At 43.4% G+C, this 16,004-nt stretch overlaps 1 protein-coding gene across 2 annotated transcripts in view; it reads left to right on the top strand.

Annotated features, from left to right (window-relative positions):
- Positions 1-15,009, top strand: part of LAMA5 (laminin subunit alpha 5) — a 227,629-nt gene extending 212,620 nt beyond the window's left edge. For both annotated transcript variants that reach the window (XM_032217941.1, XM_032217940.1), the window contains exons 69-80: positions 932-1,072; positions 2,119-2,249; positions 2,337-2,504; positions 2,691-2,823; positions 4,297-4,436; positions 5,418-5,607; positions 6,380-6,535; positions 8,142-8,301; positions 8,423-8,550; positions 11,193-11,283; positions 12,539-12,658; positions 14,252-15,009. In XM_032217941.1, the coding sequence (XP_032073832.1) occupies positions 932-1,072; positions 2,119-2,249; positions 2,337-2,504; positions 2,691-2,823; positions 4,297-4,436; positions 5,418-5,607; positions 6,380-6,535; positions 8,142-8,301; positions 8,423-8,550; positions 11,193-11,283; positions 12,539-12,658; positions 14,252-14,397 (1,704 nt within the window). In that variant the 3' untranslated portion in view covers positions 14,398-15,009. The remainder of the gene's footprint in view (positions 1-931; positions 1,073-2,118; positions 2,250-2,336; positions 2,505-2,690; positions 2,824-4,296; positions 4,437-5,417; positions 5,608-6,379; positions 6,536-8,141; positions 8,302-8,422; positions 8,551-11,192; positions 11,284-12,538; positions 12,659-14,251) is intronic.
- The last annotated feature ends 995 nt before the right edge of the window (positions 15,010-16,004 follow it).

Genomic DNA, 16,004 nt, shown 5'->3' with positions numbered 1-16,004 from the left:
TAGATAGATAGATAGATAGATAGATGATAAATTAGTAGACAGATATAGATGATAGATAGGTAGGTAGGTAGGTAGGTAGGTAGGTAGGTAGGTAGGTAGGTAGGTAGATAGATAGATAGATAGATAGATAGATAGATAGATAGATAGATAGATAGATAGATAGATGATAAATTGATAGACAGATATAGATGATAGATAGATAGATAGATAGATGATAAATTAGTAGACAGATATAGATGATAGGTAGGTAGGTAGGTAGGTAGGTAGGTAGGTAGGTAGGTAGGTAGATAGATAGATAGATAGATAGATAGATAGATAGATAGATAGATAGATAGATAGATAGATGATAAATTGATAGACAGATATAATGATAGATAGATAGATAGATAGATAGATAGATAGATAGATAGATGATAGATAGATAGATAGATAGATAGATAGATAGATAGATAGATAGATGATAAATTAGTAGACAGATATAGATGATAGATAGGTAGGTAGGTAGGTAGGTAGGTAGATGATAGATAGATAGATAGATAGATAGATAGATAGATAGATAGATAGATAGACAGATAGATATAGATGATAGATAGATAGATAGATATTAGATAGATAGATATTAGATAGATAGATAGATGATAGATAGACAGATAGATAGATAGATAGATAGATAGATAGATAGATGATAGATAGATAGATAGATAGATAGATAGATAGATAGATAGATAGATAGATAGATAGATCATTAAACGCATCTTCAAAAACCATCTGTTATTGTATCTGGCACGTAGAAAATCCACAAACGGTTTTGGCAGTCATGGCATCATAGCTAACCATTCTGTTCTTTTTGGGAGCCCCGGGGTTTGGGGTTTTTTTTTGTTCGGTCTAAGGAAACCCCACTTCATTGGGTGTTGCACCTGTCCTTTTCCAGGTGGCTCGTTCAGTGAAACTTCATGGCTCCGGCTACTTGACTCTCTCGCTGAGGAACGTCCCCCCGTTGCAAGACTTCTACACTGGTTTTAGCTTCCGTACCAGTCAGAGTCGTGGCTTGCTCTATCACCACGATACAAAGGTAGGCCGTTTGGGCCTTGAAGGAATTGCGTCCTAAAATAATAGTCTCCTGCATGTAGTATTGGCTGAACGGTGAGAAATAACTCCTAACTAACTGGCATCCAGAACCGTAAGAAAAGACAATGCTAAATGCTAGTCTCACTATTTGTGTAACTGGAAAGATAGTCAGAATAATATTTTGCATTCTTAAAAGAGACAGATGAGGGGTTTTAACTAACAGTTGTAACTCAAGGAGGGAAAGTATACCTTTCCCTAATATTTGTCCCACCTGAGACTCTTTTTATAAGACTTATCAACTTCACCCTTCTTTTATTAGTATCTATCTGTATCTTCCTATCTCTCTATGTCTATCTATCATCTCTCTGTATCATCTGTATCTATCTCCCTATCTCTATCTCCCATCTTCTATCTATCTCATATCTCTAGCTATCTTTATCATCTCTCCAGGTATATCTTTCGGTCTGCCTCCCTTTATCCATCCATCCATCCATCCTTCTTCTATCATATCTGTCTGTCTGTCTATCTCTCTCTCTCTATCTTATCTATCAATCATCTATCATCCATCTCTATCATTTATCTATCTACCATCTATCTCTGTTATCTACATATCGCTTATCTCTAGCATCTTTATCATCTCTCTATATTTGTCTGTCTGCCTATATCTTCCATCCATCCATCCATCCATCCATCCATCCATCCATCCATCTATCATCTATCTATCTATCTATCTATCTATCTATCTATCTATCTATCTATCTATCTATCTATCTATCTATCTATCTATCTATCTACGGTATCTGTTTCATTCATCCATCCTTCTATCATGTGAGATATTCTAAACTGGAAAGATTATGGCTTCTTCTGCCCTACCTTCATGAGTGTCCATGAGGGATGTCAATGACATCCTAATTGCTTTGAGCCACCCTTTAGGTACCTTTGAAGAATTGCACATTTTAACGCCCAACGAACTGCTTTCAAAGAGTCAAGAGTCAAAAGTTCTCCAGTAGCAATAGGTTTTCCTTTCTCTCTCTCTCTCTCTCTCTCTAGGATGGGAGCTGCCAGGTTTTCTTGCAAGATGGCCGTGTGGCTGTCAATGTCCTGTCCACGAAGCTTACCACCAAGAATGCCTACGCTGATGATACCAGCCACTACGTGGCGATCTACAGCGATTCTGCAGGGTACCACTTTTTTGCATTGCACGTTTGTCTTGTCCGCTTCCCCAGTTGATCTCTCCATCTTGAAATATACAACATTGTACGTTGTAGGGTCCGGATGTATGTAGACGATCAGCTTCAGGAATCCACGGCAAGGCCGAATCGGGAGAGGAGGCAAAAGCGTGAAGCCGAGTTGGGCGTTTTTCACCTGGGTGGTTTGCCCAGCCCCAGCGACATTGGCAACCTTACGGGCTGCATTAGCAATGTCTTCATCAAGAGGTGAGCCAGGGCTTCAACCGTGTCCCCTTTCTGCCTTGCTCCAGCTTCCTTTCCTTCTTCGCACCACTTTAACTACTGGGCTCATTGAGGTTTTGAATTACTGCAGATATTTTTGTACTTGTCAAAATGCATCTGCTGTGTTTTCCCCCTGGACAGCTGTTAATCTTCTTTTCCTTTCTGCACTAGGAGATTGGAAGCCCAGGCAGTTGTGGATATGCAGCAGAGCACCGAGAGTTTTAATGTGACCATGAACTGCCCCCGAGATCGGCAACCCCAGCAGATGAGAGCGCCAGAAAAGAAGAGCAGGTGGAAACCGAAGGTGATGGAAATACAGTAGAAGAGAAGATGAGGGTGGAGGTTTGTTCTCCGAGCTTGTGGGTTGGTTTCCGAACGTTTCATTACCAAGCTAGGTAACATCTTCAGCGGAGTTTAAGGGATCTCAATGTCGATGTTCTTCTGCTTATAAGAGCTTCATATGGCACAAGGCTATCACAAGACCCTTACATAATGCGAACCAAAGATTGTATTCAGCAGGTTCTGACTAGTTCTGGAGAACTGGTAGCGGAAACTTTGAGTAGTTTGGAGAACCGGTAAATACTACCTCTGACTGGCCCCGCCCTCATCTATTCTCTGCCTCCCGAGTCCCAGCTGATCGGGAGGAAATGGTGATGTTGCAGTATCCTTCCCCTGGAGTGCAGAGGGAATGGAGATTTTGCAGTATCCTTTCCCCTGGAGTGCAGAGGGAATGGAGATTTTGCAGTATCCTTTCCCCTGCAGAGGGAATGGAGATTTTGCAGTATCCTTTCCCCTGGAGTGCAGAGGGAATGGAGATTTTGCAGTATCCTTTCCCCTGGAGTGCAGAGGGAATGGAGATTTTGCAGTATCCTTTCCCCTGGAGTGCAGAGGGAATGGAGATTTTGCAGTATCCTTCCCCTGGAGTCGGAATGCAATGGAGATTTTACAGTATCCTTCCCCTGGAGTGGGAACAGAATAGAGATTTTGCTGTATTCTGCCATGCCCACCAAGCCATGCCACGCCCACCAAGCCACACCCACCGAACTGGTAGTAAAAAAAATGAATCCCACCACCGCCCCCTCTATTTTCTGATCCATCATAAGACCCTCACCTGATGTGAACCACAGCTGGCGTGATCTCTCCATCACAAGATCTACTGACCACATGAAGCCCTTATAAGCCAAAGAACATCGACATCCCCTAAATTCCACTGAAGATGTTACTTAGCTGTTGTGACTCAGCAGCAATCTTCTGTGAGTCTTTTCGGGATGCAAGATTAATTATGCAGCTGGGGCTCGTTTGGGACATATTCTGGGGATAAAAGGACGGATGGTGCCACGCCCTAGTTGCAGGAGTCAATGTTCCTTGGTTCGTTCAACATTGATTGATCAGCAGTTGTGGTTTATGTAAGATACACTTGGAGAAGTGCTTTGTTTTCTGTAACCCTGATTCAAGGATACACTTGGAGAAGTGCATTGCATTGTAAGAGTTTTTGTTTGGTATTCTGTTATCTGGTCAGAGACTGTATTCATGTTATTTTTGGGCTCGCAGCCAGTTTGAGCCGAGAACTGATAAAGAGAGTTCCTTTTAAGTTGTTTGCCTGTCGTCTGTTTAACGAGTGGAGAAGGGGGGACAGAACACTTAGCCTGGTAACGAAACATTCAGAAACCAACCCACAAGTTCGGAAAATGAACCTCCACCCTCATCCAATACCTGAACAACAGATATTCGCCACTATCAAATTCTGGACTGTGAATTACAAATTATGTCTCTGCAGGCCCCAAGCAAGGCGATGCTGAAAGACAAAAATTGCCACCTGCTTAAAGAGCCCAAAGCTATTAAAGATGCCTTCCAGTTTGGTGGATCCCCTGCCAGCCACTTAGAGTTTCATAAAATACCAGGAATTTTACAAGAAAGGTAAACATTGAAAAGCGAAATGTATTTTTTCTTCTTGCTTGGAAAGTCTTTCTGACACTGAACTTCAGAAAAAATAAAAAATATAGGGAGGCAAAAAGTCTCAGGTCCTTGACTTAAAAACCACAATTGAGCCCAAATGTTTTGTTGCTAAGCCAGGCAGTTTTTAAATGAGTCGTGCCTCATTTTTTGACCGTTTTTGCCGCCATTGTTAAGTGAATCACTGCAGTTGTTAACTGAACCATGTGGTTGTTAAGCAAATCGGGCTTCCTCCGTTGGCTTTGCTTGTGGGAAGCCAGCAGATGAGCTGAGGTGATGCAGCAATCATGAATACATGCCTGGATTTTGATCACATGAAAAATAATTACCGTATTTTTCAGAATATAAGACACACCCTTTTCCCTCAAAAAAGAGGCTGAAAATCTGGGTGCGTCTTATACACTGAATACAGCATTTTTTGCCTCCTGAAACTCCACCCCTTCACCAAAATGGCCATGCATAGCTTTTAGGAGGCTTTCAGAGAACTCCTGGGGGCTGGGGAGGGCAGAAATGAGCAAAAAAACAGCCTGTTTTTGCCCCCCCACCCCCACAGCAGCACTCTATAAGCTTCCTAAAGGCTATCCATGCCCATTTTTTGCTCATTTTTGCCCCCCGCCCCAGGAGCACTCTACAAGCCTCCTAAGGGCTATTCGTTTTTTGAAAACAAAGGGTCCATTTCACAGAAAACGGGCCGTTTTGGGGAGGTTTGCAGAGTGCAAATTTTTTAAAAAAATTTCCTCTTCAAAACCTTGCTATGTCTTATACTCTGGGGCGTCTTATACTCTGAAAAATACGGTATGCCATTTTTTTAGTGCTGTCATAACTTTGAACAGTCATTAAATGAATGATAGTAAGTCAAGGAGAACCTGTACTCTATTCACTGATCATCTGAACTCCAATCCAGCCTTAAGAAAGCTTGAATGACAGTCGATGCTTCTTCAACAGGTTTCATTTCTCCATGGAGTTGAGATTGAACTCCTCCAGTGGCCTGCTGTTCTACATGGCTAATGAATCCCTGGGCTCCTCCTTCTCCCTTTTTGTCTCCAACGGACGATTGGTGCTTTTGGCTGATACCCACCGACATAAACTGAGGCTCCGGACCAAAGAAAAGTACCACGATGGAAGATGGCACACGGTAAGGAAAGGGAAAATACAGTAGGCCCATTTTGTTAATCTTTTCTATGTCAAATGCCTCAGTTTTCCTCTGGATTAACCCTGAGCAAAGAGTGTGTTTCTATTGATGAACTAGCATCAGATAGGATATGGCATCGACTCCTTGGCTAAATGGTTGAATCTGTTCTATTTCGTTCTATTCTATTCTTCTATTGCATTCTATTCTATTTTCTATTCTATTCTATTTTCTATTCTATTCTATTTTCTATTCTATTCTATTTTATTCTAAATTTATATTCTATTTTCTATTTTATTCTAATTTTATATTCTATTTTCCATTCTATTTTATTCTAATTTTATATTCTATTTTATATTCCATTTTCTATTCTATTCTATTTTATATTCTATTCTATTTTATATTCTATTTTATTCTAAATTTATATTCTATTTTCTATTTTATTCTAATTTTATATTCTATTTTCTATTCCATTTTCTATTCTATTTTATATTCTATTCTATTTTATATTCTATTTTCTATTCTATTTTATTCTAATTTTCTATTCTATTTTCTATTCCATTTTCTATTCTATACTATTTTCTATTCTATTTTATTCTAATTTTCTATTCTGTATTCTATTCTATTTCATTCTAATTTTCTGTTCTATTTTCTATTCCATTCTAATTTGTTCTAATTTTCTGTTTTATTTTCTATTCTATTCTATTTTCTATTCTATTCTCTGATCTGTTCTGTTCTAGTCTATTGAAAAATTACATGCATCTCCGATCCTTTTCAGGTCTTCTTCAGCAGAGATGGGAACAGAGTTCAGCTGGTCATTGATGGACTGAGGTCCCTGGAGAAGTCACTGCCAACCAATGGTGTCAACTTCGGCATCTCTGGCCCCTTTTATGTGGGGGGAGCACCACTGGTCAAAGCCAAGGCTCATATACCAGTAAGGAAGCTAATAATCTACCTTGGGACCTGCTTATTCATATAACCAGACTCGCCCCTGATATGAAGAGAGAGAGAACTTTATGAATTGCACCCATTTCCTGGACCAGGAAGCCTAATCAGTCATTTGTGCCTTGTCACTTCCCTGCTGGATTACTGCAATGGGTTCTGCAGGGAGTTGCCCTTGAAGACTATCCAGAAGCTGCAAAATGTAGCCGTTTGCATGCTTCTGGGCTCTTTGTAATTTCCCCTTGTTACATGAAGTACACTGCCTCCCACTTATTTTTAGGTGCAGTTGAAAATTCAAGGGGGGGGGGGCACCTTCCGTGCATCATACCAGATCAGGTGGGGTAGAGGCACTCCCAAGTTGCTTGCCTTAGACATTGTCATCTGATGGGACTTTGAAGGGGCATCTTCACTATAGTTGCCTTGGCCCTTTGGAATGTACTTATTAGTCAAATTTTAAAGCTGCCCATCTGGAATCCCAACCCGTTTTAGCATTCTGGAAGGCCACAAAGACTTACTGTATTTTTCGGAGTATAAGATGCAACAAGATTTTGAAGAGGCAAATTAAAAAATAAAGTTTTTGCACTCTCCCCAAAATGGCCCATTTTTTGCAAAAACGGGCCTGTTTTTTTTCTCAAAACAATGGCATGCATATCCTTTAGAAGGCTTATAGATTGATCCTAGGGGCTGGGGGGGGCAAAATTGAGCAAAAAATGGCCCATTTTTCACTCATTTCTGCCCATCCCAGCCCCCAGGAACACTCTGAAAGCCTCCTAAAAGCTATGCACGGCCATTTTGGTGATGGGGGCGGGGTTTCTGGAGGCAAAAAAAATGCTGTATTCAGTGTATAAGACACACCCAGATTTTCAGCCTCTTTTTTGAGGGAAAAAGGTGCGTCTTATACTCCGAAAATTATGGTAGCTGTTCCTCAGTCCTTGGGCTAGGATGAGATTCAATCAGAGTCAACATGTCTATGGAGATTCTCAGTCATCCAGGTCATGGTTGCCCCAAAGGTGCTTTTTCAAAAGGCAGCTGGACTTCCTTTGTTTTTCCCTTGAAGATGTTTCACTTCTCAACCAAGAAGCTTCTTCGGTTCTGACTGAATGGTGGCGCCAGAACTGAAGAAGCTTCTTGGATGAGAAGCAAAACGTCTTTAAGGAAAAAACAAAGTCCAGTTGCCTTTTGAAAAAGCACCTTTGGATCAGATTCGATATGTTGGGTGGTCTGGTGCCTGGTGGGAAGGATTTGATTTGTTTTTATACTGTTCTTATTAGCATTCATAAGCTCACCCTCCACCACCACCCCGGATCACTAGGGGAGATAGGCAGCCATATAAGTTCTTCAAGTAATCCAGTGGTTCCCAAACTTGGCAACTTTAAGACTTGTGGACTTCAACTCCCAGAATTCTCCAGCCAGCAGAGCCCTGCTGGCTGGAGAATTCTGGGAGTTGAAGTCCACAAGTCTTAAAGTTGCCAAGTTTGGGAACCACTGAAGTAATCCATTGTAAAAGAAAGCATGAAATTGTGACTTTGGGGGAAGTTTGGCCCTGGAAATGTTCAGATGCTGTTATTTAATTCAGAAGACCTTCTTCTTTTCTGCAGGATGCTTCTGCTACTAGCTTTAAGGGCTGTCTCAGGCACCTGAAACTGGACAAAAAGCCTCTGAATTCACCCTCCCGTGTGTTCGCTGTGACCCCTTGTTATGTGGGTCCTTTGGAAACTGGCGTTTTTTTCTCTATTGAAGGAGGATACATCACACTAGGTACTTTTTAAAGTGTCGCCTGTCCTTTCACACTTGGTCGTTCTTGCCATGTTCTTTCAGGATTGTTTAGTTTTAACTTTCAGTTCTCTCCCACAAACCTTTTGTGCTCTTCTCCCCCCAGATGGGTCAGTAGCCATAGGTCAAGACTTTGAGATGACATTGGAGATCCGACCACGGAGTTCATCTGGCCTGATATTTCACATAGGGAGAAAAACAAACTATCTCAGGCTGTCTACTGACAGCCAAAAGGTAAATTGATTAATTTATTCATCGCTGGTTGGTTGGTTGGCTGATGAGCTTCTAAGAATTTTTTAAATAGAGACCAATATCTTGAAAATCCTTTCAGGGAAACCAGAACAATTGTCATATATGTTGTCGGGCCTGCAGCCATATTTCTCTTGGATCTTTGGCCTGCCATACTTTCTATAGAGCCGAGGTGGCGCAGTGGTTAGGGTGCAGTACTGCAGGCCACTTCAGCTGACTGTTATCTGCAGTTCAGCGGTTCAAATCTCACCGGCTCAAGGTTGACTCAGCCTTCCATCCTTCCGAGGTGGGTGAAATGAGGACCCAGATTGTTGTTGGGGGCGATATGCTGACTCTGTAAACCGCTTAGAGAGGGCTGAAAGCCCTATGAAGCGGTATATAAGTCTAACTGCTATTGCTATTGCTATTGTTATTCTGCTATGCCTTTTTCTATTGTGGGAAAATGGGATTGTACTGAGTTAGATGCTATGCAGCCATAACAAAATTCTTTCTAGAAAGCCAAGGTCATCCTTTGTCTTTTCACCTCTGCACCTGACTGGAACGGGATGGGTGGAACTGCCAGCATGGCAGTGGGAGATTGGACCATGTGATGGTCTTGTGGGTGTGGGGGCAAGATCTTGAACTTTCAACCGGGTGGGGAAAACGTAGCAGCTTTCAAATTTGGGTTTTCCCAGATGTGCCAACATGGCTCTCTTAATAAATTGGAACTTTCAGCCTTGGACTCTGATTTACTTTTGGATGCTATTTGGAACCCTGACATATGTTCCTGGGCATGTGCAGTAGAAAAAAATGTACCATCCGCTGTTAAGGAAGAGCATGTTTCTAAATTTTGGCAGCTTTAAGATCTGTGGAGTTCAACTCCCAGAATTCCCCAGCCGGTCATGCCAAGAGTTCAGACTGGGAAAATGGCGATGGAAGATCTCCAGACATATTTGTTCCAAAGTGAATCTGCTCTTCCTGGAAGACCTGGGGGAGAAGACCTGATGAAGGAAACATTTCTGACATTGTGTCAACGGGGCCTTCCCAGTGCTGGCCCGTCTTCTGTGGTACAACTTGCCTCCACATTTAAGAATTAGATTTAGATTTTAGATTTTATTAATATTTATAGGCCGCCCTTTTCCCTGAGGGGACTCAGGGCGGCTTACATAAAATGGGGAGGGGAGGGTACAGACAATAGACATAAAAATAGTACATAAAAGTAAAATAGTAAACAACATTCATTCATCATTCGGGTGAGGACAGATTATCTTTATCCCCAGGCCTGACGGGCTAGCCAGGTCTTAAAGGCTGTGCGGAAGGTCTGGACGGTGGTGAGGGTATGAATCTCCACGGGGAGATCGTTCCAAAGGGTCGGAGCTGCTACTGAAAAGGCTCTCCTCCGTGTGGTTGCCAGTCGACACTGACTGGCAGATGGAACTCAGAGGAGGCCTAGTCTATGCGATCTAATTGGTCGCAGGGAGGTAATTGGCAGGAGGCGGTCTCTCAAGTACGCAGATCCACTACCATGGAGGGCTTTATGAGTGACAAGTAGCACCTTGAAGCGCACCCGGAGATCGACAGGTAGCCAGCAGCCAGCGCAGCTCGCGGAGGATAGGTGTTATGTGGGCGAACCGAGGTGCACCCACAATCACTTGCGCGGCCGCGTTCTGAACTAGCTGAAGTCGCCGGATGCTCTTCAAGGGCAGCCCCATGTAGAGCACATTGCAGTATTCCAGCCTAGAGAAGAATTATTTTCTCTTTACTCGGTTTCTGAAAAGAGGTGAAAAATTGACGGTAGAAGATGCTTTGAGGAGGCGCTAAGCTTTCTTTTATGATCCACTCTCCAAAGCAGGGTGATAGACAAATATCAGTAATAAAAAATTAAAAAATAAATCAAGAGGCTACATTAGCAATAGCAAAAGCACTTAGGCTGATATACCGCTTCACACTGCTTTACAGCCCTCTCTAAGAGGTTTGCAGAGTCAGCCTCTTGCCCCCCAACAATCTGGGTCCTCATTTTACCCACCTGGGAAGGATGGATGGTTGAGTCAACCTTGAGCCTGGTGAGATTCAAACTGCCAAATTGCAGGCAGCCGGTGATCAGCAGAAGTAGCCTGCAGTACTGCACTCTAACCACTGCGCCAGCACAGCTCACATTGTATTAATAGCCACGAGGAGAAATTGTGGATCAGATGAAAGGCTGTGTTTTACACTTGTTTGTTTATATCCCACCATTATTATTATTTTTACAAATAACTCAAGGCTGTGAACATATCCAACACACTTCCCTCCTGTTTTCCCTACAACCCTGTGAAATGAATTGGGCTGAGAGAGAATGAATGGCCCAAGGTGGTCCAGCTGGCTTTCATGGCTAAGGTTGGACTTCAACTAATGGTTCCTTGCTTTCTGACCTGGTGCCTTAACCACAAGACCAGACTGGTTGTCGGTTATAAATTTCATCTAATGGAAATTGAAAATATAGTAGTGGGGTAGATCTATAATGATCTGACTTTCTTTCTGAGAACTTCCTCGCTAACATTGTTCTTTTCACTGAAGAACCAACACTCTGACAGAATAAATCAGATTTTTCAGGGGCATCTTCCTAGTGCCATCTAAATAAACTTCTCCAAATCATTTCTCTGTATTAGGTTACGCTGGCCGCAAATACAGGAACAAAAGAGTTCTCCACTTCTGTGTCCCAGCCTTCCCTCTGCGATGGCCAATGGCATACAATCACAGGTGAGCCACTTTCCAACCCAAGGGATCTCACCTTTTCTTCTGCTGTCCCTTTTGGAAGGAGATATTCTTTGCGTCAGAGATTTTCCCCAAACTGTATCTATATATATAAAAGCCAAATACCACTCACTCATCATGAAATCTCCAGAACTGTAAAGCCTACAAACTTAAAATTCGGCACGTATGTTCCTCTTGGCTTCTAGGTGCTCGCTAAGAGAGAATTTTTCGAAATGACCATCAGATCATCAATATTTCTTATACAGTATTATATTAACAGCGTTGATGCTAAGGAGTTAGACATTCTACTCTCCCTCCCCACCTGAAAGGCACTCTGTTCCAACTGCCAGTTGCCTTATATTAACATGCTCTGATGCTACCCCTTTGCTAGACCAGGCATGGGCGTGGCCAATGTGTGACTCATTCGGCCTGTGGGCTGGGAGTTTAGACATTCTACTCCTCCTCCCCATCTGAAGAGAACTCTGTTCCAACTGCCAATTGCCTTATATTAACACGCTCTGATGCTAAGGAATTACACATTCTACATTACTTTTTAAACTTTAAGTGTCAATTTCTCAAGCCCGATCACATAGTGAAGCACGGGTATCCAGCTAGTATTCTATAAAATTCTCCTCCCCCATCCCCCACCTTACATTTATGTTTATTGACCATTACGGTACATGACAATACACTGAAGAGCCTAATCACAAAATAATATCTTTGTAGAACGGTGTTGATCAGTTCAGTTGAAGATCTAGTCGATATATTGAGTCAACATATTGTCTCCGTGTATGGTGAATGGATAAAACAAGTCCACTTAATTAGATTTAATGTTGGTAAATCAGTCGTCTGGATTTCATGAAACCTTTCCCCTCATCAAACAGTTGTTGATGGAGGCTAAAATTGGGCCGCCATGCTTCTTGGGGGACTCTGGAGTCCATTCAGATCCCATAGAGATGTCGGCTACTAATTAAAACATTATAACGTTTGCAAACCATGCATGTCCATCTGTCCTCATCTTTAAATAAAGACTAATTCTTTGTTGCTGGTCCAGCTCAGTATTCTTTGCTAATAAGAGGTCTCCCTTGTTGGTAATTAGAGGGGATGCAATCCAACAGTTATTGGGCAGCTGGTTGGGAAGAGCTGAATCAGTAGCACTAGGCGGATTTTTTTTCTTCTCGCGTATTCCTCTGGCATAAGGGAGCAAGTGGGGCTGCATGAATTATGAAATAGACCCATGCTATTTTGTTTTCCTTCATAGTCATCAAAGGAAGCAACATGATCCAACTGGATGTGGATACCAAAGCCAATTACACAGTGGGCCCAAACGAAGTCCAAGATACCTCGGATAAAGAAAGCATTCACCTTGGTGGAATGCCAGGTGAGTGGGCTAAGGAACCGGAGCATCCAGAGGAGTTCATTAAAGGGACATATCTAGATTATTAGGTTTCAAACCTTCTAGACCTATAGGGATGCGGTGGCTCAGTGGCTAAGACGCTGAGCTTGTCGATCGGAAAGGTCAGCAGTTCGGCGATTCAAATCCCTAGCGCCGCATAACGGAGTGAGCTCCCATTCCTTGTCCCAGCTTCTGCCAACCTAGCAGTTCGAAAGCATGTAAAAATGCAAGTAGAAAAATAGGAACCACCTTTGGTGGGAAGGTAACGGCGTTCCGTGCGCCTTCGGCATTTAGTCATGCCAGCCACATGACCACAGGGACATCTTTGGACAGTGCTGGCTCTTTGGCTTTGAAACGGAGATGAGCACCGCCCCCTAGAGTTGAAAATGAATAGCACATATGTGCGAGGGGAGCCTTTACCTTTACACCTTAGACCTACAAAGAGTCTAAAATGTACGAGGAACAATTCCTGGAATTGGATGGGCCTGCTCTAATACAAAGGTCTAGAGGTGACATAACAGGGCTTCAGTATCTGAGGGGCTGCCACAAAGAGGAGGGCATCAACTTATTTGCCGAAGCACCTGAGGGCAGGACGAGAAGCAATAGATGGAAAGTAAGCAAGGAGAGAACCAATCTAGAACTGAGGAGGAATTTCCCGCCAGTTAGAACAATTGGTGCCACGGCTGGCCTTCAGACGCTGTGGGTGTTCCATTCCTGGAACCTGCAAAAAGAGATTGGATGGCCATTCGTCTGAAATGGAATAGGGCTGTGATGGGGAACCTCTCACATGTGCCAGAGGTGGCATGCAGAGCCCTCTCTACGGGCACATGCGCCATCACCAGCTGCTCTTCTGGTTTCCAGTGGACTGGAAAACGGCCAGAAAAATGCCCAAAAAACAGAGCGTTTGGGGGGCCATTTTCAGGCTGTTTTTTTGAACCATTTTCTGGGATGTTTTTGGCTTGAAAAAGGCCTGAAAATGGACCAGAAAACGGCCAAAAATAGGCATGTGTGCACCATCCAGCTGGTCTTTGGGTTTCCGGCGTGTGCACATGCACACACATGCATGCATGTTCCGGTGCCAAAAAGGTTCGCCATCCCTGGTATAGTTTCCTGCCTAAGCAGAGAGTTGGACAAGACCTCCAAGGTCCCTTCCAACTCTGCTATTCTGTTAAATGAAACGGGGAGGAAGGAAGGCAGGAAGCAAGAAAAGGAAAGGGAAGGAGGGAAGGAAGGAAAGGAAGAAAAAGAAAGGGAAGGAAAGGAGGGAAGAGATAAGGAAGGAAGGAGGTTAGGGTTAGGAAAGAAGGGAAGGAGGGAAAGAAGAGAAAGGGAGGGACAGAGGGAGTTGTGAGCAAGGCCAAAGGATCGCAGAGGGGATGGGGCAAAGCTAGCTTTTTCTGGACAATTTGGACCCGATTCAACAAAAAAGAAGGTAATTCTGAATGTAATGAGCAGCAGAGATAAGGCTCAACTGGCTATTGAGGCTCCTTGATGCAAAAGTGACCTTAGCAAGATTTTCTCTCTCTCTCAAGTCCTCCTGGTTTCTGTGCATAAAAACACCTTGTTTTCCTTTTGCAGAAGTCACTTCACTGCCCCACCTGCGCCACCCTTCCTCGTTTGTGGGCTGCATGAAGAATTTGGTGATCAACCGAAACCCAATTGACATCAGGCAAGCTGGCTCAACTAGGGGCTCTGTAGGGCTCAGCGGGTGCCCGACTGGGTAAACTGGAGCTTCCTGCCAGGTGTAAAATCGGAGCCACAGATGGGTTTGTCGGCCCTCCCAAAATACGGCGGACGTCTTCGTGATGCATCTCCTTGCCGACGAAAACACAGAGGGTTTCAATGAACACAAGTGTATATAGAGAGCAGAGGAAGAGCTGTGGTGGGGTTCTCAGAGCTGTGCTCGTTAGCTAATTTGTAATATATTTGCACATTTCATTCAGTATATTGGCAGTAGGGTATTTCAAACAAGGCACATGGTGTGCGCTTTATAAAAATATTTATAATGGGTGGTTAGGCGGCTAAGGTGCTCCCTTGCACGAGTGAGAGAAGTCACAGTGATGCCTTAAGTAACAATTTCATCAAAATACACAAGGACCAAAATGTTTAAGCCTAGCTGTATAGCGTGGAGCCCTTCGTGCTCTTAAGCTTGGTTACGTTGTCTGAAGATGTTTCTGCAAGCAAGCCAAGTTTGGAGAGCAGCAAGGATTCCAGTTCAACCTTCAGCTCTTCTCTTGATATCTTCGTATACATTTGAAAACTGCAGTTGTTCTAATAATTTTCCAGAGATTAAATTTTTCAATGGGGTGATGGCTGCAAGGGGGAAACAACCTGATACACCACAATGGCACATATATTCCCCCCCCCCCCCCCGAGTATTTGAAAAATTGTTTTGTCTTCGCCAACTTCCCTAAAGGGATCAAGGAATGTAACGGACGTTCCTTAATAAATTAGGCTTGCACATAGAGTGTGATATCATTAACATGGATCTGGGGTACTTTGCAGTTCAGGGTTATGAGATCCTAGCCAGTCCGTGATGACCGGCCATACGGTGGTTTGCTTAATAGCACCAGGAGTCTAGATCTAGGATTTAAGCGGATTTTGTGACTCCAGGCAAAAACAGGGGTGCTTCCTTCATGTTCGGTGCCGTTGCTGCAGCCTGCATTTCAGTGACATTACAGGAAAACATAGGTTTTGCTTTAAATAAGGAGGAACTTTCTGAGTGGACAATCAACCAATGGAACAGCTTGCTTTCCAAAGGTTCATCACTTGAGACTTTCAAGAAGAGATTGGACTGCCATTTGTCAGAAATGGTGTAGTCTCTCCCACTTGAGGTGGGGGGGGGGGTGAGGGTTGGACTAGATGACCTGTAGCAGTGATGGTGCATCAAAATTTGTGTGCACACGCTATTGCATGCATGTGCCCAACCCGCCTGCGCATGTGTGCAAAGCCCCCTCCCCCACGCATGTAAGCACGAAACACACACCCTGTACGGGGGGGGGGGAGTTTTCATCCTCTCTAGGATCTGGAGGCTTTCGTCCCTCTGGAAGGACGAAAATCAGCTGGCCAGCGGTCACATATGCGCTGGAGCTGAGGGCTGCCGTGCCAGAAAATGTGGCATCTGTAGCATGTGTGCCATAGGTTCGTTATCACGGACCTATAAAGCCACTTCCAACTCTCTTAATCTGTTAAAAGTGATGTCCTCAGCTCCTTTCAGAAAAAAATCCTAATCCTTCACTCTTACTCCATTGCGTTGTCTTCTTCACTTTTAATATCACAACTTCGCTTTCCATCAGGTAACTTCACTTACTCCATATCAAACCAGGTTCAC

This window comes from Thamnophis elegans, chromosome 5 (assembly GCF_009769535.1).
Source record: "Thamnophis elegans isolate rThaEle1 chromosome 5, rThaEle1.pri, whole genome shotgun sequence".
NCBI classification, from domain to species: domain Eukaryota; kingdom Metazoa; phylum Chordata; class Lepidosauria; order Squamata; family Colubridae; genus Thamnophis; species Thamnophis elegans.
The sequence above is the reverse complement of the archived record's forward strand: the minus strand, read 5'-3'. Positions and strand labels throughout refer to the sequence as shown.